This window comes from Nannobrachium achirus, assembly GCF_963921795.1.
Source record: "Nannobrachium achirus genome assembly, chromosome: 7".
NCBI lineage: Eukaryota > Metazoa > Chordata > Actinopteri > Myctophiformes > Myctophidae > Nannobrachium > Nannobrachium achirus.
Window position 1 is genome coordinate 21,715,375 of NC_137816.1, and position 27,591 is coordinate 21,742,965.

Here is a 27,591-nt window from a genome sequence, read left to right on the forward strand (position 1 = left end):
GTAAAGGGGAAAACGTTAGGTTACTCACGTAACCCCTGTTCTTTGAATAATACTCACTCAATGTTCAAATTATGGGACAGCAGCACCTCCTCAAGTGAGTAGTATACTAGTATGATAATAGAACTGCAATTCATTTTTTAAGGGACAATTTGCATATATTGCAATGAACAGCAAACACGTCACACCAATGTAAAGTTTTTATTTGGCAAATAACAGTTTAAAATAGAAAGGCTACATTTATCTAAAACAGATGCACATATTATGTATGATTAGAAATAAACATGAAGTTCATGACAAATGAGTAAAATATATCTCCAACAGAGAAGGAACTTCAAGAGAGACATCAAAGACAGACACTGTCCAAAGTCATTTTCTGGCCATGTCTTGGTTTCTTTCAAGTCTACAGATACAAGACAAACTGATCCAATGCTGCCCCCTAGCTGCAAGCACTTGATGTTTTATGCATCCAAGTTCCAATACCCTACATTGACAGCCCTTTCATTAAACAGAAAAGTCCCATCTGATTGGATTAAACCGAGATTAACTGACCAATATTAAACCTGACAGCTTGGGTTATCCTCCTTGTCTCTGTCAAGCCTTGTATGTCATGTTATGAAACAGTCTTGACAGAGACAAATATTCAGGTGCAATATTAATCACGGTTTAATGCAATGAGACAGAACTTTTCTGTTTCATGAAAGGGCTGTCCAATGAAGGGTATTGCAATTTAGATGCAGATAGCATCCAAGTTTCTTGCGCTACCTTTTCTCTTCCATCTCAAAATGACTCCCTGGATATTGTGATCCGTTGCAGTCCAGTGGTTTTAAGAACATTACGTTCCCTCACCACCACACAATCCAACACACATGCGCGTGCTCACACACCCCTCCAGAGAGCTCCTGGTTATTGGATGTTTGGCCGTGGTTTGAGAATAAGCTTCCCTGTCTGTAAGAAAGAGACACGGGTAAACAAGGTTTACAATGGTGGAAAGAAACAACACACACAGATCTGTAATGAAAGAGCAGAAATGACTGAGAACTTACATCATCACAGGACATGTTGTATTCTGCTAAAACTGTCCGACACCGAGCAGCTATACTGAGGGTACAACAGTCAAGGATATAAGATACATGGATGAACCATAAACTGAACATAAATCAACAGAAGTAGTCTGTATTTGATAGGATATATCACCCCAAAGACAGGTTTGGTAACACTTTACTTAAAGGTCAGGTCTATAATGCATCACATCAGTACTGTATAAAGACACTTTATAACTGACTAAGTTATGGTAGTTATAATTTACAGTTCTGCTGAGCTTATAACGCATTATGACTAGCACTTGTAATACTTCATAAAACTATAAGTTGTCGTGCATAACAGCATAATTATAAACATTTATAACAAACAAAGCCTAATAACTGTGATTGTTTGTGATGCATTATAGACCCGGTCATTAAGTACAGTGTTACCACAGGTTTTGTTGTATAATGAATTAACATAATCGATTACTGTATTAACGATGACTACACTATAGCAGAGCCATCTATTGGAGAGTTACGCCACCTCTGTTCACTTCATCGGGCCAGGTCTTCCACAAAGACTTCTATTGGTGAATAGTGACAAAGCACTGACTATGAACCACATGACCGGTGCCTGCCCCCGCAATGGAGCAACTCTCCAACAGATGGCTCTGCAATATAGTCACCTTGAGAAAGTATTTTGTTCACAGTAGGCGAAATCCCTTTGTTCAATTTATCCAACTGCTACCAAAGCATGTGTGATGTTTATATGGTACCCCCTCAAGTAAACCAGAGGGTCCATTTGGTTCCATTTGCACAATATCAGCATGGTAAACCTATACAGGTCCATTTGGAACACCCTGAAGTAACCCTGAGGGTCCCAGGACCACACCTTTTACAAAGTAGTATATAAGACAAAGGTTCAAGTAAGAGAGGCCACTACAACTAGTAAGGACATTATAGCGTCCATGTACTGTGAGAATGTTTAGCATGGATTAAATATGTCTTTGACCAGCATTCTTGTCTGAAAGAGCTCTAATACAACCAACTATGTTATTTAGGAGCTAAAGGAGCTGTTTTAGTAAACGTCCATATAAACATTCACATCACACACTTGTCCATCAAGTATTTAAATGACAGTAAAAACTATGCTGTACGACTGCATAATGTTACATCATTTTATAATGTACAGGTTATTATTTTGACAGTATATTGTTTAAACTGATCCGAGGTTCCTGGCTTACTTGCAATCCTAGTTTACCGAGGCACTAGTACACTGTTTCTGCATTTGATGTACTGTTGTTTATTGTAAGCCGCTCTGGATAAGAGTGCCTGCTAAATGCCTACATCAGAAATAGTTTTGCCTTACACAGGCTGAATGCAAGGGGAGAAGGATACATTGATGGTGCAACAACTCGCTTATGTATTCCAGCGAAAAAGAGTGCTATTAATGTGACACAGCTGATTGTGAAGAAAGGGTGATTCCACAACGACGAGAAGAATGACACCTGCAGAAACACAAAGCAGTGAGTGAAACTGTTAGAAGTCACAGAGCTCCTGGCCATTCTACTGTAGTGTCAGCAGCGGTTCTCAAGCTTTTCTGAATCAGGGCCTACTTGGAAAATTGTTCACGGCTGCCGTGTTAAGTGGTCAGATGGATTGGCCGCATGTTTTTTCAGAGTGTGTTTATTTTTGGAACTAACATAGTATAATTTAAGTTCCTTTTTGGTATCACAAAGAAAACACTTTCTTTTTTTCAAGTTTTAAAAGAAAATAATATCATGACATTTTCTTTTTACATTATTTTGTTTTTATATTGCTATATCATGATTAAAATCATATTGTTTTGCCAATTATATGGGGTCCACTTGCAATATCTGCATGGCCCACAGGTTGAGAATCACTGGTATGAAGGATTATTTATAATAGTGAAATATTATTTACCACAAATTACATGATTAGTGAAAAAGTACCTTTTGTGTGTCTGGATCTATCAACCAGTTCCAAGCCCCGGTAGCCGTGCAAACAGAGATCACTATCAAGATCACTGAAACCACATATGAACATTATTAACCAGTTATAGGCGATGTAAGTGACATATTGTTGCTGTCGTGTGGCGTTGTGAGCTTGTAGATCTGCTATTTTCACAACTTAATTTACAACAAAACGTAAAAAGGTGCAATATGGAGATACAAGGTTTCTGCCCAACAGCAACGATATGTTATTTATATTTTATTTTATGTTTTGTTAAAATAAGTGTTAAATAGCTTTATATTCCACAATTATTGTTAAGTGTTTGTTCAATGACAGTGGTCTTTAGTAAACAGAAAATACATTTTGAAGTCGGGATACCAATTTTATCCAGTCAGGAGAGAGAACTCATACAGGCAAAATTGGAACTGGAACACTATAAAAATGTAAGCTGATAAATGCTATGTAGAGTTCTCTCACACCATTAAAACAACTATGTAATACATGATAATATCTGTAATAATTGATACACTCAATAGAAAATTACAACGCATCGCAGAGCTTGTAGATCGACTTCGACTATTTTCGACTATTTGTTGTTTTGTGTACAACAAAGTATACAATACATCAGGCTTTACTTACTTCGCCATCGACCTGTGGCAGGTTGCAAGCAGGACACATACTCGGTCAGTCTCCTCTCAAAGGCCTTTAAGTCTGCCAACAAAGGGGGACACGCAATTCATTTACCATGATATATAGACAATGTCAATGTTATTACGTGGTGAGCTTTTCTATGGTCTATCATGGCCTGAATGCACAAGCTGCTGGTTTAGAGACTCACTCACAGTGCGGAATCTGTGGATCATCCCAAATGAAGACAACAAAAAACATTTCAGTGTCTCCATTCCGACAACCCTATACTAACCCTAACCTCTATGGAACTGTTGCCACTCCGACAATAAGAAGTCAATGTCGGAGTGGCGACATGTCGGAATGGAGAGAGCCTCCCGCCATGTCACTAGTCACTAGTGGATGGATACTTACTGTATGCTCCTTGTCATTAGTTGTGAGGATGTGAGTTTGAATCCAGCTCCCTTCATGTCTCCCCTCTCCCTGCACTAGATTAACTGTATTTCTTTTTGGTGTTTCTCCTTTGGGCATATTATTAACCAATATATTGTAATTGTAACTAATGAAGAGATCAGTGTGTCCACTGTCCAGCTGTTGAGGGTTATTTTATTGGGTTGTCACTGACACTGACTTTACTGTACCAGATGTAAAATAAATTCCACTGTAAGAATGTCATACCTGGAAATAAAATCACTCACTGATATGACCTTTTGTATACAACACACTGCTCAACCAGTAATGATCATGATACTCGTTAAATCTATACTACTGTAAGTTGAAAAATAATAATGTGGAACTAAATCTGAGAGGAAAGCTTGAATCTGGCAGTGTTGCACATCTTGTAACGTTACAGGAATAATTGTATAACTCCACTACAAACTAACATTCACAGGCTCACAGCATGGTTCAGGTTGTTGGTTCCAGACAGTACTACAGAAGCACTGAAGTTTTAGCTAACAAGCTAACAGGCGTTAGCAGAAACACATAATAAAGGACATGTAGTTTCCAATCCAGAGGGAACCTTAGACGCTGATTCCTACACTTGACAAGGCAACGAGGTACAGCTAAAAGGTGATGGTTTGATTCCATGTTTCCTTACCTTCGGCCTGTTCCAAGGAATTCATTGTTAAAATCTCTAGATCCACTCCTCCGTCCCCAGCTCTACTCAGCTTGCTTCGTTTCTCAGTTACACCAAAAACGGCGACCTATCGAATTATGTGACTCAAGGACAAGCTGCAAAGGTTCACGCTGGTGATCGATGGATTTGGCAAGCAAAGCAAGTCAGCTGGAAAATAACATTTGAGATTGTTGTGGAAACGTAGTGGTGGTGATGAGTTACGTGTTCTCTTAAGTCAAATTAGGTTAAAGGGGTATTTCTTAGTTGTTGTTTTTTGTGAAATATTTATTTCCTAACATTAGCCTACTCTTAAGAATTACTATTAGGCTACAAATATGTTTAAAAAAAGCAAGCAAGCAAAATACTGATTCCCGACAAACGTTGGACCCTGTGGAGAAATTACAGTTAGCCTAATAATTCGATAGGTCACTTATTTCGATATAACGTTTACAAAAATAAAAATAAACCCAAGAAACCGAAACGCAAGACTATCTCCGGTTTACTTCCTGTCTTCGTGACGTAGGGTACCGCCTCTTAGGAGACGAGAAGTGGGTTGGAAGAAAAGAAGAAGAAAAAAAAAAGAGAGAGAGAAGTAAGCTCACCGCAGCCTCCTGCCCGTTGTCCCGCCCCTCTTCACACCCATTGGTTGCTATGTCTCGGTGGGACATTCGGTGGGACACTCCATCCACTACCATTGTACCAACCAGAAGGCTAACAAAGGGATTTGAACACTTTAGTTACTAGTTACTTTGTAGATTTTGATTATTATTATTAAAAAACATAATTTAACCACATCAGCCATATACTTTTCAGCTATTTTCAAATTATGTTTGTACATTTGAAACTTGAAATAGGACATTCTCTGCATCATGAGTACTTTTGGTACTTTAAGTATATTTTGATGACAATGCTTTTGTACTTTTACGCAAGTATCTCAGCAGCCATAACCCACAGCGACGCTCTTTAAATATTTTTAAGCATCCTGCGCGATAGAATCACATTTACACTGCATCTAAAGACTCCACCTTTTGCACAAAAATCGCGCATTTTTACCCCAATGTTCCTAGCAGCTTCTCCTGAAGCTATTGTATTCGCACGATGTACACTTTGTAGAAAAGTAATGTGTGGGTTTGCTAATCTTTCCCCAGAGTGTCTCCTACGCAATTTTCGTCACCAAAGTATCAGGTTACAGTTTGCTTCAGCAGTGACGGGCGGCAGCGAGAGCGCACCGAGAGCCTGTATCTTACAAGAAGTTGGCGGCCCTTCGGGCCGCTCACATCTAGAGTTCGGCCCACTCACCTCTTCACAGCAACATACTGTCTGTCTGTCTGTGTGTGTGTGTGTGTGTGTGTGTGTGTGTGTGTGTGTGTGTGTGTGTGTGTGTGTGTGTGTGTGTGTGTGTGTGTGTGTTGCTAAAATGAAAACATTGAAATAATGAAAATAAAACATTGGCAGGCCTATTATAGTAATAATAATAACACAATTAGGCCAAAACTTTTTTTTTTTCAAAAAACTTTTTTTTTTCAAAAAACTTTTTTTTTTTCAAAAAACTTTTTTTTTCAAAAAACTTTTTTTTTCTCCAAAAAAAATTTTTTTCTCAAAAAACTATTTTTTCTCAAAAAAATATTTTTTCTCAAAAGAAGATTTTTTCTCAAAAAAAGAACTACCCATATTTGCCCATTACAAATCCATTTGATTGCTGGTATACCGTGAGGGCCCCCAGAGGGGGCCCGAGCTCTAGATTTGAGGGCCCCCGAAGGGGGCCCGAAATTCTAGTATTTTTAATTCAGGACTTTTACTTGTAACAAGAGTATTTCTATATCGCAGTATTGATACTTTTACTTAAAGGGGCACTCCACCACTTTTCAACCTATGTTCATATAATTGGTCCTCACTCAAAAATATCTTTTTTTTTATTTTTATTTTTTTTCAGAGGAGGGCTGTGGGCAGGTCAGAAACCCATCGTCTTGTGACATCATCGATTGCCAATCCAGCTTATAGAAACTGCAGGCTTTCTATTCCTGAAAAGTTGCAATTTTAAAGTGGAAGCCATTGTTCTCGCGATAATAAAAATCTAAATATTTGTTTCAAAAATATTGATTAAATTCTTTTTTTGGAAAATGATGATGTCACAAGACGATGGATTCTGAACTTCCCACAGCTCTCCTAGGAGACTTGGACTGAGTAGGAAAAAATTGTGATATTTTATCATGAACATTAGTGAGGACCTATTATATGAAGACAGGTTGAAAAGTAGTGAACTACTCCTTTAAGTAAAAAATAAATAAAAGAGTAGCCTTCTTCCACCACTGATAGATAACCCTACATAGTTGCAGAGGGTAAAAACACTTTATAGAATATTTGTTCTCCTTTAATCAGTTAATTGAGTGTGGTTTGGGCCGGTATTCCGACACTAAAACTAACCCCAACTCTAACCCTAACCCTAAACCTAACCTCAGTAACCGTGACGAGTAACTAACCTGCCGACGATAGTCGGAACAGCGACCCGTCGGCATATTGAGCGGAACCCCTTCTCTATTGGGTGTTGCTTGCCACACGTACCATGCAACAATTGATATATTCTAGTGTGCACCCCATGTGTGCCAAAAGGACTGTACAAATTAATTCACATAAACTGTTTATTAAATACCCAGACGATTGTAGTGAAGCGCAGGAGTGGGAATCGAACACAACTCTCCCACTCGCCAGTCCGACACCCAAACCACTGTGCCAATAGAGCTGAGCTCGATTGGTAGGGCGTTTGCGGGTCGGTTTATTGGCTGGGGCTACAATCACCCCCTCTGTCTTTTGAAGCGCGTCCTCGCGCTTCACACTTCACGCCGCGGACCACCGCACACAACGTCCCTCACGCTCCTCATCCTGCCGACAACGCCAGATTGTAGTGAAGCGCAGGAGCGGGAATCGAACACCACTCTCCCACTCGCCAGTCCGACACCCAAACCACTGTGCCAATAGAGCTGAGCTCGATTGGCAGGGCGTTTGCGTTTGCGGGGCTACACGAGGTTGAAACCGTTTACGCCGGTAGGCCTACTGACAGTAGCAGCTAGTAGCCTACATAAAGGCCTGTTCATAGGCTGTTGATAGACTGTACAGTACATGAATCATATCCATTCATAGCCTATTAATTGGGCTTTGGCCTTTCATATAAAAAGGATAATTCAACAAGGCCTTCCATATAAAAAGGATAGTTCAACAACCTAACTTGGACAATATTCACCATCTACACAGTATATCTTAGACCTGGAATACCATAACTTTTATCTTGACTAGATTTACTGTCAGGGCCTACATAATATGTGAGAATTTGTGCAGGAGGTCAAGATGCTGCTGTAATCCTTCTTTGGTGGGCATGAACGAACCCCCGCGAGGGCCCCTGCCCCCTGGCCAATATTTTTTTAGGGCAATGGTTAATCCAGCCCTGTTGGTGGGAGACAGTACTGTAACACCAGATCATCTGCGAATAGTAGGCATTTTACTTCTGTGTCTGCTAGAGGGATGCCTGGTGTTGTTGTCTGTGCTAGTGTTTCTGCTATTTCATTCATGTACCGGTATATGTTAAAGAGGGTTGGACTCAGGTTGCATGCATCCTTGTCTAACTCGGCTGTGTACATTGATTTTATGATGTCGTAGGTTTTCCTCCAATGCCACTTTCATGCCAAATTGAATTAAATGCTTTTTTGAAGTTAAAAAATTGTACTTTTGTTTTTGTTTATTTGGTTGTCGATTAGTGTTGAGGGTGAAAATGTGGTCTGTTGTACGGTAGTTTGGTAGGAAGCCAATCTGTGAAAGCCACACAAAGCCAGACATGGAATATAAACAAATTTAGCTACAGCAACAGCACATAACATCTTACAAGAAAGTTAAAACTATCTGGTTAGCGATCTATCTGGTGTTCTTATGTGTTGGATTTTATTTGACAATTTATTTGTTTTATACTCTTTAGGATTATTGTGTGAAACATTATGCAGGGATTGACTTCCTTGGCCGTTGGCCTACTGGCAGCATGCACAAATGTGGTGCTGCTGAATGGCGACTAGGGTTAGAACTTTGCAAGACTAATGGTGGTTGCACACTGCACTGCGTGTTTTCGTTGCGTTTTGGAAATCCGAAAGCCGTAGGCCAGGGAGAGAGAGAGGAAAGAGAGAGAGAGCAAGGGACACTGTGCGACAGCTGCGAAAATCGGGAAAAATCAACCCTGGTCCGAAAATAAATACGAAACGGGCGGCAGTGCGCAAACGTGATTGACATAACGTGAGGTTGATTTTTTTATTCACGCACTCCGAAATTCACTCCGATATTCGGCCCGAAAAACGCAGCAGTGTGCAAAGGCCTTGACTCCCAGACCCACAAACAGGCAGACAGAAATACAGTATGGGTGAAAACATAATCTCCGGCTCAGCCTTTGGCCTGGCAGAGATAATGAAAACAACAATTGACAAAATATGTATACCAGTATTTATTATGCTTTATTGAATATATAGGCCTAATGCGTCATATTTTATGACGTTTTAGGATGACTTATTGGATTGATTGATTGAATACTTTATTAGACAGAAATGTAAACAGCACAAAGTACAGTCATACATTCGGGCTAAAAGGATAACACAAAAAAAGTCCTGAGGACTTTCCATTGTGGTTCTACGTATTCAATTCATCAACATAATTGATCGAAGAGACTATTCAGCCGCTTCTTTTCCCTGTGAAAAGATGAAAAGAAAAAGATTTAGATTACATTCAACTCAAATCTTTAGTAAAATCTCAGTTAAATATAATGATAAATCTCAGTTAAATCTAATGATAACCAACATTATGTGCCTTGTTCATATGGCATTACTGTGTGTATTACCTTGGAGTCACGACTCTTAGCTCTCATCTTGTTGACTTGGGATTCAGCAATGTCAGCACGCTCCTCTGCCTCCTCCAGCTCATGCTGAATCTTCCTGCACTTGGTCAGGTGAGAGTTGGCTGCTTCTTCCTACAACATGAAAGAGATATGGTTCAAAGCCTGAACACTTGAAAAGTTAATTCTCGCAGTAATAGTTGAAACGAGGCAATTTCGGGAGAATTGTAAAGTGTGGTTGGTTGCAGCTAATGCTGTAGCCCATTTAGCATGTTCATGAGTGTCTCTGGGTCCAGCCCTGGCATGTCTATATAGCAACCCAATAATTAAGAAAACATGATTTCTATGATTCCTTAGTGTGGCTGCACAGAATCCACACACAAAACAATATAATTAAAATAAAAAATAAAATAAAAAATCTTACCGCTTCCTCAGCCTGTCTCTTGTAGCCCTTGACCTTCATCTGCAGCTTGTCTACCAGATCCTGAAGCCTGGCAAGATTCTTCTTGTCCTCTTCAGTCTGAAGTGAGAGTGAATTTATAACATTAGTTTTATGTTCATGCAATCATTTTGTCACTGAAGTGAACATGCTGTAGTGCGATACCTGGTATGTCAGCTCCTTCACTCTCCTCTCGTACTTGCGGACACCTTTAACAGCGTCCACTCCGCTTCTCTGTGCAGATTCAACCTCTGACTCCAGTTCACGCACCTTCAGAATTGAATGATGCACAATGAAGTTAATTCTTCTTATTTCATAGTCTACTGTATATGACTTTAAGCCGTGTTGGTATTAAATTACGTCTTACCCTATTCTCCAGTTTCTGGAGCTGCTTCTTGCCTCCCTTCATGGCCAGGTTCTCAGCCTCATCCAGACGGTGCTGCAGGTCCTTGACGGTGACCTCCAGGTTCTTCTTCATCCTCTCCAGGTGAGAACTGGTGTCCTGCTCTTTCTTCAGCTCCTCGGCCATCATGGCAGCCTGGAAAGTCATGTTTGCATTGTATTGTATGTTAATATGAAGCCTGACATGAGGAGATATAACAGATGAGGCTAGGACAGGTCATCCTAACTTACATCAATGATGGCTATAAGGATATCTAAATAGATAAGAGTAAGACTTTCTAACTTACATCAGTGATGGCTTTCTTGGCCTTCTCCTCAGCATTTCTTGCTTCTTGAACACTGTCGTCCACTTCACCTTGGACCTGGATCAGGTCACTCTCTAGTTTCTTCTTGGTGTTCAAAAGGCTTGTGTTCTAAAATAAGGATTCAGTTTTATCAATGTAAGTATGAATGACTTGAATATTAAATATGTTGAGAGATGTCCATTGACTCACCTGAGAGTGCAGCAGTCCAGCACGTTCACTAGTATCCACCAGTTCTTGCTCAGCCACTTTGCGGGCTCTCTCTGTCTGCTCCAGAGCCACTCTCAGCTCCTCAATCTCTGCCACCATGAGGCCGTTCCTACGCTCCACCATGGCAGCTTGTTCCTTCAGATCTTCTTGACTTCTGACAGCATCATCAAGGTGCAGTTGGGCATCCTAATGATAATAATTTATCAGATTTTGATCTGTGAGCAGTTCCACTGTTTTGAATTATGTGTCTAACTATGTATGTTTTGCACACCTTGAGCTGTCCCTGGACGTTCCTCAGCTGCTTCTGGGCCTCAGCAGCCTGGCGGTTGGCGTGGCTCAGCTGCACCTCCATCTCGTTCAGGTCTCCCTCCATCTTCTTCTTGATCCTCAGGGCGTCGTTCCTGCTCCTGACCTCAGAGTCCAGAGTGCTCTGCATGGACTCCATCACCCTCTGGCTGTTCCTCTTTATTTGTTCCATCTCCTCGTCCTTCTCTGCCAGCTTCCTGTCCACCTCACCCTTGATCTGGTTGAGCTCCAGCTGGACACGAAGGATCTTGGCCTCCTCGTGCTCCAGAGTACCCTAAAATGTAACACAGGATCAAAAGGTTGAATGGACCTATGAATGTAATATGTATTACTTTTTTAATCTTATTGGTACAGTACATAATCTAATTGGCCAATTGAAAATTGCCAACCTAAAAAGTCTTACCTCAGCTTCCTCCAGAGCTGTCTGGATCTCTAACTTCTCTGTCTCCACCTGTTTCTTGTTCTTCTCCAGCTCATGGATGCTCTTTCCAGTCTCACCGATCTGTTCAGTCAGGTCTGAGATCTCCTCTGCATTGATTGAAAGTCATTCATGAGGAGCCTAATCCACAACTGATCTTGAACTCTAAATACATTGATCCCACTTTTGACATCAACTGTAGTGTTTAGTTATATACAAAGTACTCATTGACAATTGAGAGAAATTTGTAGAAATTGACTTTAAAAACTTTTACAGGGATAAAATTCACTTTGAATAATTATTAAACACACATGAACCCAACTTTGAGATAAAGTGATTAAAATGAGGAGCCGTTTTGACCTGTTAACAAACACCAGTCTTGGTTCAAAAGAAGTCAGCAAAAAACAGAAAAACTCACGTTGAAGGTTCTTGTTCTCGCGCTTCATGGTCTCCAGTTGGTCCAGAGACTCCTCATAGGAGTTCTTCATCTTAAACAACTCAGTGCTGAGAGAACGAGCCTCTTTCTGAGCTCCCTCCAGTTCTGACTGCGCCTCTTCGTATTTCTGCTTCCATTCTGCCAGGACCTGCACACCATGTATAACGACATGTGTCCTTTACCACCACTTTATGGAGGCTAAAATCATTATGTTTTAGAATAATCTACAGTACGTCAAGGCACCTTATCGAAGTTCCTCTGTTTCTTGTCAAGGTTGGCGGCCAAACCGTTGGCCCTCTCCACATCGATCATGAGGTCTTCCACTTCACCATGGAGTCTCTGCTTGGTTTTTTCAAGAGAGGCGCACTTGGAATTCACAGCCTCAATATTCTCCTCAGCGTCCTGAAGACGCTGGGCCAGCTTCTTCCTGTTGGTCAGTTTTGAGTGGCATCAAATCATTGTGGGTAATATGTTGTATAACGAGTTAGATATAGTGTAAAACACATCACTTACTAATGGTACCTGTGTTTAAAACACTGATCAATTACTTTATATAGCGAGCCGAGCGGTACCTGATAGTGTACATTAAAACGCTGATGACTTACTTGGCCTCCTCCAGCTCCTCAGTGCGTTGGATAGCATCAGTCTCATACTTGGCCCTCCACTGAGACACCTCACTGTTGGCCTTGGACATTCCTCTCTGGAGTTCTGCCTTGGCTTCCTGTTCCTCCTCAAACTGCTCCCTCAGGAGGTCACTGTCATGGCGAGCTGACTGCACACCGTGGGCAAGGGCGTTCTTTGCCTGACAAAAGAAAATCGCCAAAATAATTTCAATATAAGGACACAAAAATGTAATGCAAGGTCTGTTTGTTTGTAAAGGAAAAGTGCTCCTCACCTTGACCTCCTCTTCAACGTGTCTCTTCAGCTCCTCAATCTGCTGGGTGAAGGCCTGCTTGCCTCTGGTGAGCTGAGAGACAAGAGCTTCTTTCTCCTCGAATTGACGAGCAAACTCACCTAGTTAAGAGATTGAAATGTTTCTATCATCTTTGTTGGATACATATTTGTAAAAGGCCTGGGAAACTGTTAATCAAATCATCATCTCCATGGAATTTGGTAAGGTACCATTGACAAACCATATAAAGTTTTGTTGAACATTTACCATTTTCCGTCAACAGTCTTGCTCTCTGAGCTCCAATATCATTTATCTGGCGAACATTCTCATCACTCTTGGACTTGAGTTCACTGAGTTGGTCCTCAAGGGTGCGGCACAGCTTCTCAAGATTTCCCTGTTGATTAACAACAAACATTATTCAGCTAATGACTGTGTGACCGACATTTATTAGGTCATGTTCCTTTTTACAGAAGTTCAATATTTTACAAATGTCTCTAAATTTTCAATTGAGTTATTCTGTTTAGGAATGAAACGCTACAATTGGTGTCAGAAGTGGGATCAATCACTGGCCATAAATCCCCTTTTTTTTTATTTTATTGAACTAGTATTATCTCAGGAATCATCCACAGTACATTCTCCTCTTACCTTTGCCTTAGCAACAGCCTCCATGTTGCTGGACAGGTCATCAATCTCCATCTTGTATTCACTCTTCTCCTTCTCAAGTTTCTGCTTGACTCTCTGGAGGTTGTCAATCTGCTCGCCCAGCTCCGCCACGCTGTCTGCCTGCTTCTTGCGGAGAGCGGAGGCGGTGGCCTCATGCTGCAGCGTGGACTCTTCGAGGTCACGACGCAACTTCTGGAACTCTGCCTCTCTCTTCTTGTTCATCTCGATCTGAGTGGCGGTGGCTCCACCGGCCTCCTCCAGCCTCTCACTGATTTCCTCCAGTTCCCTGGAGAGGTCAGCTCTCTGCTTCTCCACCTTGGCACGAGCAGCACGTTCTGCCTCGATTTCCTCCTCCAGTTCTTCAATACGAGCCTTTTCAAAATTAATGATATCGGAACAGGGGTCATCAATATGTCCGTAGGCTACATGGACAAATGTGTCCGTGGCAAAGACTTGGCCTTATAGATTTTCTGTTTTGCACACCATTATAATGTTCTTAATTTGATCATGAGACCCAATTAATTACTGAGTCTCCAGGTTTTCTTCAGAATATGAATGACACTGACTTACTATGACACTATGTACATGGTACATTATGAGTCCATACTAGTGGTTCTCAAATGGACCCCCTTAACTCTGAGAGGGTTCATTTGGTTCCAATTGTACACTCTCAGAGTTACAGACCTGTTATGGTCATTCAGGGCTGGCTCTTTATGTGTTTCTGGTAATATTATTATCCCCTTATTTTGTATGCCCGTGACAAAAATGTCCACCACAATCCAGCATGGTGAGGACCCCTGTATCGGAATAACATGTGAAAATCATGATTTACTCATAATTATTATTAAAAGATTTACCACTTGAACCCTTGCTTTGCATGTCATAATAGGCAAAGTTTTACAAGCTCACTACATGTTGTGACACAACATGTTGTGACTTATGAGCTTGTGGATCAGCACATTCAGCAGTGACGAAGAGATTTTGTCTAAAAGGAAAAAAAGGAGGGGGCCAAGGATAGACCTATGGGGGATCCTGGTCAACTTCGCGTTTAAGCGGTTCAACTTTAGATTTGAAAGAAAATGTTAAATACCTGGAGTTCTTTGATCTTCTTCTGCAGCTGAGCCCCCAAAGATTGTTCATCCTCAATCTTACTCAGAAGCTGGCTTACTTCAAACTCCTTCCTGTGGAATACAGTACATCCTATTTTAGTGTCATTCTGTTTTTAGTTTGTTTTACTTTTTTCTTTTCTTTTTTTCTCCATGACATTTCATATTGTTATTATTAATAATTATTCATATGAATTATTATTATTATTAATTATGAGGGAGGTTGCTGTAGGCAACACACTATTCCACACGCTCCGAGAACCTTTATGCCAGCTAAAGTGAACCTGTTGTTTGTTAACCTTTTGACCTTTATCTGGGTTAAAAATTCAAGAAAACTGACAGGATTGGTTATACACTTGACATCAAAATATATAAAATAAATGGTCAGTGTCAGTGCAATCACACTTGCAATTTCCCAGAATTGAACCTTTCTAGTTAGTGTGGTTGCCAGGGCAACCACATTATTACTCTGGGGAATTTTGCATTTTTCAAAACTCTTAGTCTCATTGACTTGAATGGGAAACTCCATATATAGTGAGTAACTTTTATGACGTAACCTTTCCCATTGACTTTGAATGGGAAACTCCATATATAGTGAGTAACTTTTATGACGTAACTTTTCCCATTGACTTTGAATGGGAAACACCATATATAGTAAGGTAACTTTTTTTATGTAACTTTTTATGCAACCACACTCGCAATTTCCCAAATTGCAATTTCTCTAGTTATTATTAGTGTGGTTGCACTAGGCAACACACTATTGTATTCGGTCAGAGATTCTTTGCCAGCAAAGTGAACCTGTGTTTGTAAACCTTTTGAGTGATGTTATCTGGTTTGTAAGGGTGAATAGAGCATCGCAGCGGAAGTGGATTGCCTGGGGTCACTTTCACTTTCACCATTCATTTTCGCCATAGACTTTTACAAAAACATTTATAACAATTATGTTAAGCCTCGAACCAAGCCATCCAGGATGGAGGTGAATCATGACCATATAACCTTTTTTTCTATGAAAAGAACATTTTGAAAATCGCTAAATAAAGGGTAGTTATTAAATGTAGTATATCAAATAATGTAATATTAAAATATGTTTTCACATAGGATCAAAGGTTGTATGATCATGATTCACCTCCATCCTGGATGGCTTGGTTCGAGGCTTAACATAATTGTTATAAATATTTTTGTAAAAGTCTATGGCGAAAATGAATGGTGAAAGTGAAAGTGACCCCAGGCATCCACTTCCGCTGCGATGCTCTATATCATCCAATGTAATGTGACGTCCAATTAGACATGATTGGTCATGCTTCGCTTGACATCACAATATATCATTCCTTTTTACTTTTTCTGATCTCTGATTGGACAACATAATGTCCAATTAGACAGGAGTGACATCACAATATCTAATATAAATGGTAAGTCGGAATTCATTTCCCAGCGGATTCCTTGTGACTCGCGTCACTGCAACCACACTTGCAATTTCCCAGAATTACATCTTTCTAGTCATCATAGTGTTCCACTTTACTTCTTTATCTTCTCATCAGACTGCTGCTTGTCATTCTCCAGGTCCATGATGGATTCCTGGGCCAGCTTCAGATCACCCTCCAGCTTCCTCTTGGCTCTCTCCAGGTCCATACGGAGCTTCTTCTCTTGCTCTAGAGAACCCTCCAACTGCACAATGATAATAATAAAAAACAACAATGGATCATTCAGTGCAACAATAAACCTAATGTGTTCAAGACGTCCTGATTGACTTGATGAACTCACGTCGTCAACTTGCTGCTCCAGCTTGGTCTTGGCCTTGGTCAGAGTGTTGACTTTGTCCTCCTCTGCCTGCAGGTCATCCAGGGTCTGCTGGTGGGCCTCTTGGAGGGCCTTCTTCTCCTTGGTCAGCTTAGCAAGACCTTCATCCTGAGAGGCCATCTCCTCGGTCAGGTTCTTCACCTAATATAAGCACAGAAATTGTATTATAAAGTGATAAGACAACTAATAGAGTGTATAACCATGAACCCTTTTCATAGAGTATAGTGTATATTCATAGTGTATAGCTAATCATAGGCCCGGTTGCACCAAGAAGAATTACATAAAGCTTAGTTTAGGGTTAATCAATGATTTGTTGATCTAGGATTTATTTTAATTCGAGTTGTGTTGCACCACTTCATTTTTAACCTGTGATTAATTCATGATTGAAAAATCAAACAAAGTTTGAAGTGAGCGGTTGATGTGAGCAGTTCATTTCGTTAATCTATACCCCATGTGTGAGATAGTGTACATAGTCACATACAGACAAAGTCACGCAGGAGACGGTGTGACCACCGCTCAAAAAGATGCTGCTGGGGAAAGGAGGGACTTTTCTAACAGGAGGGGAACCACCATTCCTGTCAGTACATTTAAACCATCTCTACTGCAAGCTTAAAATGAATCCCTTACTGATATTCAAATCAAAGTTTAAAGCAGTGGCGCAACAGGATTAACATTAATCTAGGTTTACAGTGAAAGTTAAAACCAAGATTTAAAGGGATGGTTTAAAACTAAACCTGATTAGTGAAAACTATAGGTTTGAAGTTTGTTGCAACTGGATTAATAGATACAGTAAACCTTAGAGTGCCATAGAGTGTATGATCCTGAACCTTGTTTTCAGTGGCGTGCTTCTCCTTCTCCACTTTGGCCAAGGTGAGCTCCAGGTCATCGATGTCCTTCTTGAGCTCTGAGCATTCATCCTCTAGTTTCCTCTTCTTGGCGGTCAGCTCAGCGTTGATCTCCTCTTCATCCTCCAGTCTCTCAGCCGTCTCTTTGAGCTTTGCCTCCAACTGGATCTTACTTTTGATAAGACCCTCACATCTCTCCTCTGAATCGTTCAGAGCCTCGTCTCCCTTTTGGTCAAAAATAAATAAAATAAAGAAACGTCAGTTTAGTGACCCAGGGACAACCGGCTTACAACAGCTTTGCCAATGGAGCTTAACTCTATTGACACGGTAGGTTGTGCGTCGGGCTGCAGGGTAGGGGTGCGGGGTTCGATTCGATCCCAGCTCGTTGCACAAACTCACTACATCAGCATTTGTTTAGGATTAACAAATGAGGTAAGATAAGAGAAAAGATCCAAGATAAGACTATAATACGATTCGAGCTACAAAACTATTCTTCCTCAGAGAAATGTACCACAATGGAAACCCTTTTTTGTGTTATCCTTTTGTGCCTTAATGTCTGACTGTAACTCGTGCTTGTTTACATTTAAAATTATTCAATCAATCAAAAACGTACTGATGCAGCTGCCATTGCCAGGTTATTTCTCTCTTGCACTACAGCGATCAGCTTCTCCTCCAGGCCCTTCTTGGAGGACAGGGCAGTGGCCAGGTCCACCTTCATCTTCTCATAGTTCTCCTTCATGTTGGCCAGCTCTTTCTCAGTCTCGGCACTCTGCAGGAGAGGCTTGATCTTGTAGTAGAGCTTCATCCATGGCCAGTGTTTCACATTGCAGAATGCACGTACGTTGAACTGGATGCAGAAAAGGGCGTCTCTGAGTGGGGGGAAAAAAACAGTTTGGGGAATTTAAAAGGTGTACTTTCTTAGAAATTGCACCAAATATCACATTAAAGACAGGGTGAAATCAAAAACATGTTTTTCACACTTTTAGAGCATATCTGTAGTGATAATGTGGCCATACCAAACACTAGATGCCAAAAAAATAGAAAATAAACAATTTTTGTGTATATTTATCAAAGGTCCCTAAATAGGCCATTCTTAATTACTTCCTGTGAACAGAAATTCAAAAAGTGATGATATATATAGACCTTTTGAATATAAATGAACCTTTGATTACATTCACCTGTTTGTTTCCCATTGCTGGCTCCCATTACTCCCATTACTCAGATTTTAAATCCCATCGCCTGAAGGGCTGGTCCCCTCCAATTGGTTCAGAAACACACAGGCTTCCTTTTCAAACTGAAACTTCAAAATAAAATACCTAAAATAGTCATTTAATTGGGTCTTTAAATGATGTTTTCAAAGTACCTCCTTTCCATCATCTTGACAAACTCCTTCCGCATGACGAAACCTCTGCCCAGAGCCTGAGTCAGGGTGACCAGAATAGCCAGCTTTTCATCTCGCATCTCCTCCAGCGTACCCAGCAAACCAGCTTTGAAGAACACCTGTGTAGGATATTACAAACTATGAGTCGGCCCCTGCAGCCAAGACCCGGACCACAACAGCCCTGACAAAAATATGGAATTCTCTGTCATTGCATCTATGGGAGTTGCCTTCTTACCAATTCAAGAAGGTCCTGAAATCGCTTCTTTTCTCTTCCATATGGTCTGCTTAGGTCTAGTTAAAATGTTATTGTTGCGATATGCTTTTGCTGTTTAATTTCTTTGTTATATTATTATGTTGATGTTTTTCTTGTTCTGTTTTTTCATCTGTATGACATGTCTATTAATATTTTATTTGTAAAAGATATGTTTTAGGTATACTCTGCTTTAATTACATTTTATCCTATGAATGTACAAATATTCCTGGCGAATGCCACTTCTCAAGCCCCTGGAGGGTTTTTAGGCATTCTTCTTCACATGTTTTACTGAATCTTTGTATAATTGTTTTAATTCTCTTAGTGCCCTATTGGCACGATAGGTTGTGCGTCGGCTGCCGTCGTCAGGAGACTGGGTTTCGACTATTACCGTATGTAAATAATCAACTGCAAAGCTAATTATTAGTCCTCCCTCAATAATCCTCAATAATGTTAAACAATATTCAGAGTGTGTTTACCTTGGTGTGTCCAAACTTGTACTCATCATGTGGTATGTCAATGGACCCAAGCAGCTTCTCAGAGGCTTTCTTGTTGTCCATGAACGCACCCTCGGGACATGCGGCAGCATTCAGTACTTTGTACCTGTTTAATAAAAGTTCCATGGTCATGTTGCGCTGACGTTCAGTTCTTTGTATCTTTTTTGTAAAAAGTGGGCCATTTTTGCGTGTGGAACTAAAGGCAGCTGGAATTGATACCTCTGCTTGAAGTCAGGATAGGGGATTCTGCTGGGGAAGCCCTTTCTGCAGATCCTGATGCCCTCCAGCACACCGTTACACCTCAGCTGGTGGATGACCAGGAAGTTCTCCATCAGCCCTGTAAAGATGTTGCTTTATTGTTATCAGGACAAAATAGTTACACACTGGCCAAAGTTGCATTAGATCACCACCTCACAAGTCATTGTTTAAATGTTTATTTTCTGTGTTTACCTGGAGTCTTTGACTCGTTGGGAATCAGGCAACGCACAAAGTGAGGATGAGTGCTCCTCAGATTAGTCATCAGCACCCCCAAGTTGGCCTATTGAGACATAAAAGAGACAATTAGGCTAGTAGTAAAAAGTCATACAATATTGCACTTTTTCCTTCACTACAGTTATTTTAACTCTAGTTACTTTGCAGATTTAGATTTGTCTAAAACATACTGTAGTGTACAATAACCACTTAATAAGCCCTATTTTAATTTTGTACCTGCCATTCCAAGATCTGATCTACAAGCTCACAGCGTGTGATACAGAAATTGTTTCATTTCAACATGAAAGACATGCCTATTTCTTACATGGATATAAATAATGCTTAATTCTTACTGGAATATAACGGTAATGTTGATGATAATAATAATGCTTCATTCTTAGAGGAATATAATGTTCATGTTTAATGAATAAATATTCTTACCCTGAAAGCACTAGACACAGTCTGCATAGAACCACCCTTCTTCTTGGCTCCCTTGGCTCCCGCAACTGTTTAAATTTGTTAGAATCAAGAGTTATCAATAAACATACCTTCAGGCTCAGGAGGAGGATAGAACATATTATATTATTAATAAATATACCTTCAGGCTCAGGAGGAGGGTAGAACACACTCAGCAGCTTCACTGAAGACTTCTGGTACAGTTGCACCACAGAGTCGTTGAGCGGGTCCTTGTTCTTCTCCAGCCAGCCTGTGATGCTGTAGTCCACGGTTCCAGCGTAGTGGACCAGGGAGAAGTGGGCTTCACCCTTACCTTTCGCGGGTTTGGGTTTCTCAAAGGCTTTACACTTTCCAAGATGCGTGCCATGCAACTTTTCGCAGAAGGTTTTGTCTGAAGCCTTTGGGAACATGCACTCCTCTTCAAGGATGGAGAAGATACCCAAGGGCTTTGTAATGGAGATAAAAGCGACAAATCACCATCATGTCCGTTAAAGCACAAAACAATTGTATAACTTCTCAATGAGCTCAATGCAGACAGCCAGGTCCACAATGATAATAATGAGAACTAGAACTGCACTCTGTCGAGGTGCCAACAAGTAGGCCATGTATCAGTTCTGGAACTGATTATAGAGAATGTTCTATAATTGTAATCAGGTCTTTATATACAGCTCAATGAAGTAACCTAATCAAACTGACAGAGCGAATGTCATGACGCAAGTCGTAAATCGTTTCTTTGCATAAAACTATGATCTTATATAAACAGAATTGACAGAAGGTACTGACACACTTACTTCTGCTGATTATGGGAAAAATAGAATCACTGAAATCAATGGATAATTAGGTCAGTCTGAATGTGTGTCCATGTATTTTGTACATTGGCAGCACGCACTTGAAGTGGCAAAAAACCCGAAGTGGCATAGCGGATGGTTTTAGGATCCTAAATACGCTTTCCTAAATCTGTTGCCAAAATACCAACTTTAGGGAAATAGCAGCAACACGCCCGCGGCCACACCTCCACGCAAATAACGGAGTCGGCATAATAGGTAGCGGGTATAGCATCCCCAAAATACCATTTAGGGATAGAACAAGTTGCCTTACCCGCATTTTGTGGGCATAGGGTGAGGATATAGAATTTAGGGTGACAGAATAGTATATTACCTTCTCAATGAACTCAATGCAGACAGTATATTACCTTCTCAATGAGCTCAATGCAGACGGCCAGGTCCATGCCGAAGTCAATGGTATCCCATGGAATGCCCTCTTTTTTATACTCCTCTTGCTCCAGAACAAACATGGTGTGGTTGAAAAACTGTTGCAGTTTCTCATTGGTGAAGTTGATGCACAGCTGCTCCAGGGTGTTGTACTATGAGTGGAAATATCATTAGCCCCAATCTCTTAAAGTAATTGTGATTAAAAAAAAAGTAATTAGTATACCCACTAAAAAAAGTTCATGATGCTTACGTCAAAGATTTCAAACCCAGCGATGTCCAGCACACCAATATAGTAGTTTCTCTGCTGTTTGGTGTCCAGCATCTCGTTGATCCTGATGACCATCCACAAGAACATCTTCTCATAGATAGACTTGGCCAAGGCACCCACTGAGTTCATTACCTAAGGAAATGTGTCATTCAATGTTATATGAGTTAAAAAAAGGGCCCCAAATGAAAAAAGCTCAAAGCTTTCTTGAGGTGTTTATCCTTTAGGTTGACCTTGTACCAGTGAACTGTACTGTCATGAAACTGTACCCTTATCTATGTAAACTTCTAATAAAGTCTTCAATCAATCAACCAATCAATCAATCAATCAATCAGTACTTTGATACAGTTTTGATTTCTCTCTTAGATCCTGGACAGCGCCAACACAGAGTAAATAAGGCGCTTGACAGTGATAACAACACTCTCATCATTAACACAAAAAAGACAGGAGAGATTGTTTCTGGTGCTCTAGAAGAGAATACGCAGATCCCCCATTACTATTATTCATTGTGAACAGATCAACAAGGCATGTTCATATACATACCTAAGAGTAGTAATAGACCATCTTCAAAATCTTTTGACAAATTGAAGAAAAAGGAAAACAAAGCAAACTATCTATTTCCTTCAATGTCTAAGATATTTTGGTGCTAGTAGACAGATTCTTCTTTTGTGTTTTACTTGTGTTATTATGAGTGTTCCTCAGTAAGTAGGCTCTATGCATCTGTGTATAATAACAGCATTCTAAGGTTGGCAAGGAATATCACTTCACTGCTGCCTTCAGGAAGGAGATCCGGTGTTCCAGCATACATTAAGGTCAGACTAAAGAGGTTATTTGACCATCAGTCGACTTTGAGGCCAGGGGTAGGCTGAGCGGTGCAACACTCAGCAATGTCAATGGACATTGCTCTTGTCTTTATGTTTTTATATATGTAATTTAGGCTTGGTTTTCAATGTTATGTCACAATAAAGTATTATCGTATCGTATTGCTCACCTGTGGCACGGTCTGTCCCTTAGTGACATACTCGTTTCCGACCTTCACTCTGGGGTAGCAATAAGCCTTCAGCATCTCTCCAGAGTTCAGACCCATCAGGTAGGCAATCTTGTCAGCCACTAAAACAAGTCATAAAAATGTAGAATATAAATATATGAAAATATTGGCTGAAGATGTATAGCATATGTGGAAATACAAACTTATAATGATAACTATTCGTTATTTTCATGCCTTGGCTGACGACAAAGCGAATAATAGTAACAATAATAACAATACTGGTAATAATATTATAAATACCCTCTGTGCTGTCAGGTTCGGCCTGTTCTTCACGCTGCTTCTGTTTGAAGGTCAGGACCCCGTGATGCATCACTGCACCAGTGAACTTGAAGATCATCTGTTTCTCCTCACCAGTGAAGCCCAGGATGTTAATAGCATCCTGTATTCAAAAGATCCAGATCAAAACATTAGATCAACAAACATCAACTTGCTGAGTAGTCTCACGTCGTAGCCAGACAACTATTCCACAATCTCTGAAAGCTATATAGAGTCTGGAACTACTCCTCCTGAAATCCAAGTAACGAAAGCTGGTATTTCCATATACAAAAAAATATATATATTATATAATATAATATCATTTCTGATAAGCAGCAAGCTATATATACTTAGATAATTCTTTATTTATATTTGGATTAACATGCACGACTGTAAAAATGTAAGTTCTGATCATGAGTAAGCGATAAACTTCCGCTCCCCAGACTGTATGACCAGATCACATTTGCTAATTGTGGGAGGCAACAGTCTGGCCACACACGACTACTTGCTGAGCAACTGACTGCACACCGAATATATAATATAACTGAATATTAGAAACCTATTATAAAGATATGTTTACTGACATCAGTGGCCTCGAGCTCAGTTTTGTCATCAATGCTGGCCACAGCGATCTGACCCATGCTGCACAATGGGAAGTCATAGGGGTTGGTGGTGATCAGACACATCTCTGAAACAGGGTCAAAGAAAAGGGTGATTTATTTGTATTTTGTATGCATTACCACTTACCAGTGGTGTAAACTAAGTACATTTACTTGAGTTTTTTCCAATTTCCATTACTTTTACTTCTACTCCACTACATCTTGGATCCAAATATTGTACTTTCTACTCCACTACAGGTATTTAAAAACTTAAGTTAATAGTTACTTTGTAGATTTAGATTATTATTAAACATACATTAACCAAAATGCATTGTGAGCTTGTAGATCAGCTATTTTCAAAAGTTTTTTATACATTTGGAAACACCGGGACATTCGGTATAATGAGTACTTTCTACTTTTGGTACTGTATGTACATAATCGATACCAAAACCTTTGTACTTTTACTCAAGTACATTTTAAATTCCAGACTTTTACTTGTAACAGAGTATATCTACATTGCCATATTGATACTTTTACTTAAATAAATAAATAGATATTACTTTTTCATGACTTCATGTTATCACTGCCGTCATTCAACTCACCAACAATCCCAGGTAGGTGGTCAGTCATCATTTGGTAGAAGATGTGGTAGCCTCTCTCAGCAGGAAGCTGGTAGGTCACTCTGGACTTCTCCAGCAGATCTATAAGAGTCGTACAGAACTCAAAATCAGTTCCTCTAAAAGTTTAAGGCATGTGTAATTTATCATAACATGGGAATTTCATACTTACATGTCTCAATGTCAGCACTGGACAGTTTACCGCTGTTGTTGAAATGGATTCGGATGAATTTACCCTGTTTCATATAGCACAATTTATAAAAAATCCCTCTACATTATGAAACGATTGCAAGGATTTCTCATTACATAATTATTTTACACTTACAAAGCGAGAGGAGTTGTCATTCCTCACAGTCTTGGCATTACCATAGGCCTCCAGCAAGGGATTGGCTGCGATAATCTGATCCTCCAGTGACCCCTATAGCATGTTTTAGACATCACCAAATTTAGAATTTTGATCAGAATTCTTTTGAATTGAATTGCCATATTGCATATAAAGTTTAAAATGTAAAAACTGTACATATACCTTGATTTTGCCAGCGCCGGCTACGGCTGGTTTATCTGTGGGTCCTACACCAGAACTAGCAGCTGTTGCAAAGTACTGGATGACACGCTTGGTGTTCACAGTCTTTCCAGCACCGGATTCTCCACTGGTTATAAATGCATACATTCAGAGAAATTTGTCAGGGGTAAGTTAGTCAGGGGTCAACTCCATGTTGGCTTGTGGTGGACATTTTGTTCAAAATTCAAATTTTTGACAGAAAATTTGTGGACAATAAATTACCCGAAACACATAAAGAGATAGCCCTGAATGATCATAACAGGTCTGTAACTAACTCTCAGAGTGTACAAATGCACACTCTCACAAATGTACACTCTCACAAATGGACCCTTACGGGTCCATTTGGTTCCATACTGTCTTAGAGTTATGGTCATGGTCCTTACAAATACAAGTTATAAAACGTTTGAGAACCAGTAGTTGGACTCCTAATTTGCCATAGTAAATAAGTGTCATACATCTTCTGAAGAAAGCCTGGAGATTTGAGATTCAGTAATTGTAGATGTTCTTATCAAAATAAGAACATTATAATGGTGTGCAAAAAATGAAATCTTAAAATTTGCCACGGACGAGGCCAAGACTTTGCCATGGACACATTTTGTCCGTGTATGGAGTATGGACACATTGATGACCCCTGCAGTTAGTGAATTGATTACAATGTTTTTTCCCCCAATGCCTAGTAGTTGAGAAACTTACGTGATCAGGACAGACTGGTTCTCTTTGTCTGTAAAATGTAAAGCAAATGTACTTTTAGTACAGCAAAAAACCCATTTAATTATAGTCATATATATATTTAGTTTTTACATTGTCCTGAGCAGTACAGTACGTACCCATCAGCATGAACTGATAGGCGTTGTCAGAGACAGAGAAGATGTGGGGTGGAGCCTCCACACGCTTCTTGCCCCTGTAGGCATTCACAACATGCTGGTCGTACACTGGGAGCCACTTGTAGGGGTTCACAGTTGCACAGAACAAGCCAGAGTAGGTCTGGAGGGGACAAGAGAGAGAGAACATTATAACAACATACAACATAGCAGCGAGCATGTCACATAGGCCTATCTGGGACAAGGGATCACTTATAGGGTTGGGGGATTATAGTCACGAGAAGTGGCATCAAGGAACAGCGAAGCATTATTGTTATCCCTTTTATCTTGAGGATTTTACTACTCTCATTTCTTTGCTATACTGTACTGCAGTGGTTCCCAAACTGGGGGTCGGGACGTAGATCGGATGTTGTGAACGTAGATCGGCTATTTTCACAATATTTATCTGTGGAACCGAGTCAAACTAAATGTACTGCCTCAACTCCTACAATCAGTGGGGGTTCCCCAGTTCAAACATGATTATTTTGGGGGATCACGGACTGAAAGTTTTGGGAACCCTTGCTGTACTGCTCTCAGAGTCAGCAGGCAGAAAACCTCACGTAGATCATCCACGCTGCATAACGCTCTTTGAGGTTATACAGGACGGTGGCTTCAGTGAGGTGGGTCATCATGGCCATGTCCTCAATCTTGTCATACTTGGGAGGGTTCATGGGGGTCACGTCGCTCTCTTTTACAGTTACTTCCTAGACGACAATAAAAACAAGAAACACACAACTTGAGAATGTACTGTACTGTGATTACAGTTGCTTGTCTGATTTGAGATCCACCTCTACCTACGTACCGCCCCGGTGTCCAACAATTCCACGGTGACTTTGACACCATCCTTCTTTAGAATTTTAGCCTTCATATACAGCTCCGTAGGATGAGTCACATATACTGCAGTTTTGGCATCAAAGGGTGCAGCCTGGGCCTCGATTCTCTCCCTCTCTGACTTACGGAGGTATTGGGCAGCCCCCCCATATTGCTCCATCTCCGCGTCCGTGCTCATGGTGGCGGCTTTCTGTGGACAGAAATAAAGATGGTGCCGATGCCTTTGCTGACTTGAGATCTGAACAGAGAATGAGCTCTATGCACAGCAGCCACGTTGGAAAGAAATTGGGCCTCTTCCTTCACCGGACGGTGTTACCAATGATACTGTTGAAGGCTCTGTTCCATTTAGTGTAGATAGAATGGAATGGTAGAATGGACCAGAATGGAACACAGCCTTCATTAGTATCATTGTTAAGACCTGTGAAGGAAGTAAGGAAGAGGCCAAATGTCTTTAGAATATGGCTGCAGTTTGGGTCAGTTTAACCAAGTTTAAAAAGACAAACACTCACTTTTCCCCTCTACGCAGTAACAGCTGGAACCTTCAAGTTCAATCCCTAAGTGTGTGTTGGGGGGGATGGGGGGGACAAAATGAAATACAAAGTATGAAAAGCCTTCAGCTTGGCACAGTAAGGGCAGGGAGAATAAAGGTAAAACAATATATCTAAATGTGTAATGTGGCACAAGGCATATAAATGTACAATGAGTAAGGCATATGTAGCTTTAGAAAAGCGTGTTTGCTATAATAGCAGAGACACTAATACTAAATCCATAGTAACAGTAACTAGTATAGTATTTACTAAATATGCTAGTAGTTACAACAGAAGTCACTTACCTTGTATCTATGTATTTTATATCAGCAATAACATTTTTT

The 27,591-nt window shown here is 40.4% G+C and overlaps 2 protein-coding genes across 4 annotated transcripts; both read right to left on the bottom strand.

Moving 5' to 3' along the window:
- Nucleotides 1-269: 269 nt before the first annotated feature.
- Nucleotides 270-4,802, bottom strand: cnep1r1 (CTD nuclear envelope phosphatase 1 regulatory subunit 1). Its single transcript, XM_080730769.1, has 6 exons — nucleotides 4,723-4,802; nucleotides 3,636-3,707; nucleotides 2,996-3,069; nucleotides 2,421-2,530; nucleotides 1,044-1,098; nucleotides 270-945 (listed from the first exon to the last, which is right to left on the bottom strand). The coding sequence occupies exons 1-6, from the start codon at nucleotides 4,745-4,747 to the stop codon at nucleotides 904-906; spliced, it is 378 nt and encodes a 125-aa protein (XP_080586895.1). The 5' UTR covers nucleotides 4,748-4,802; the 3' UTR covers nucleotides 270-903.
- Nucleotides 4,803-9,437: 4,635 nt separating this feature from the next.
- On the bottom strand, nucleotides 9,438-26,898 carry LOC308289116 (myosin heavy chain, fast skeletal muscle-like; the record flags this gene model as incomplete). Of its 3 annotated transcripts, none has more annotated exons than XM_080730693.1 (39): nucleotides 9,438-9,458; nucleotides 9,608-9,736; nucleotides 10,026-10,121; nucleotides 10,206-10,310; nucleotides 10,408-10,578; nucleotides 10,730-10,855; nucleotides 10,937-11,140; nucleotides 11,226-11,534; nucleotides 11,664-11,788; nucleotides 12,097-12,262; nucleotides 12,358-12,541; nucleotides 12,720-12,916; nucleotides 13,010-13,128; nucleotides 13,274-13,400; nucleotides 13,652-14,041; nucleotides 14,760-14,850; nucleotides 16,295-16,440; nucleotides 16,537-16,713; nucleotides 17,400-17,642; nucleotides 18,031-18,286; nucleotides 18,781-18,917; nucleotides 19,528-19,651; nucleotides 19,765-19,882; nucleotides 19,996-20,083; nucleotides 20,458-20,522; nucleotides 20,615-20,918; nucleotides 21,665-21,835; nucleotides 21,934-22,083; nucleotides 22,940-23,058; nucleotides 23,237-23,375; nucleotides 23,836-23,939; nucleotides 24,453-24,551; nucleotides 24,640-24,703; nucleotides 24,793-24,885; nucleotides 24,994-25,117; nucleotides 25,723-25,750; nucleotides 25,857-26,013; nucleotides 26,450-26,593; nucleotides 26,716-26,898. In XM_080730693.1, 39 exons carry the CDS (start codon nucleotides 26,896-26,898, stop codon nucleotides 9,438-9,440), a joined length of 5,793 nt encoding a protein of 1,930 aa, XP_080586819.1. The 3 variants fall into 3 exon arrangements, with proteins under 3 accessions (XP_080586819.1, XP_080586820.1, XP_080586818.1); XM_080730694.1 differs by having other exon boundaries at nucleotides 25,018-25,117; nucleotides 26,692-26,898; XM_080730692.1 differs by having other exon boundaries at nucleotides 26,692-26,898.
- Between the last annotated feature and the right edge of the window lie 693 nt (nucleotides 26,899-27,591).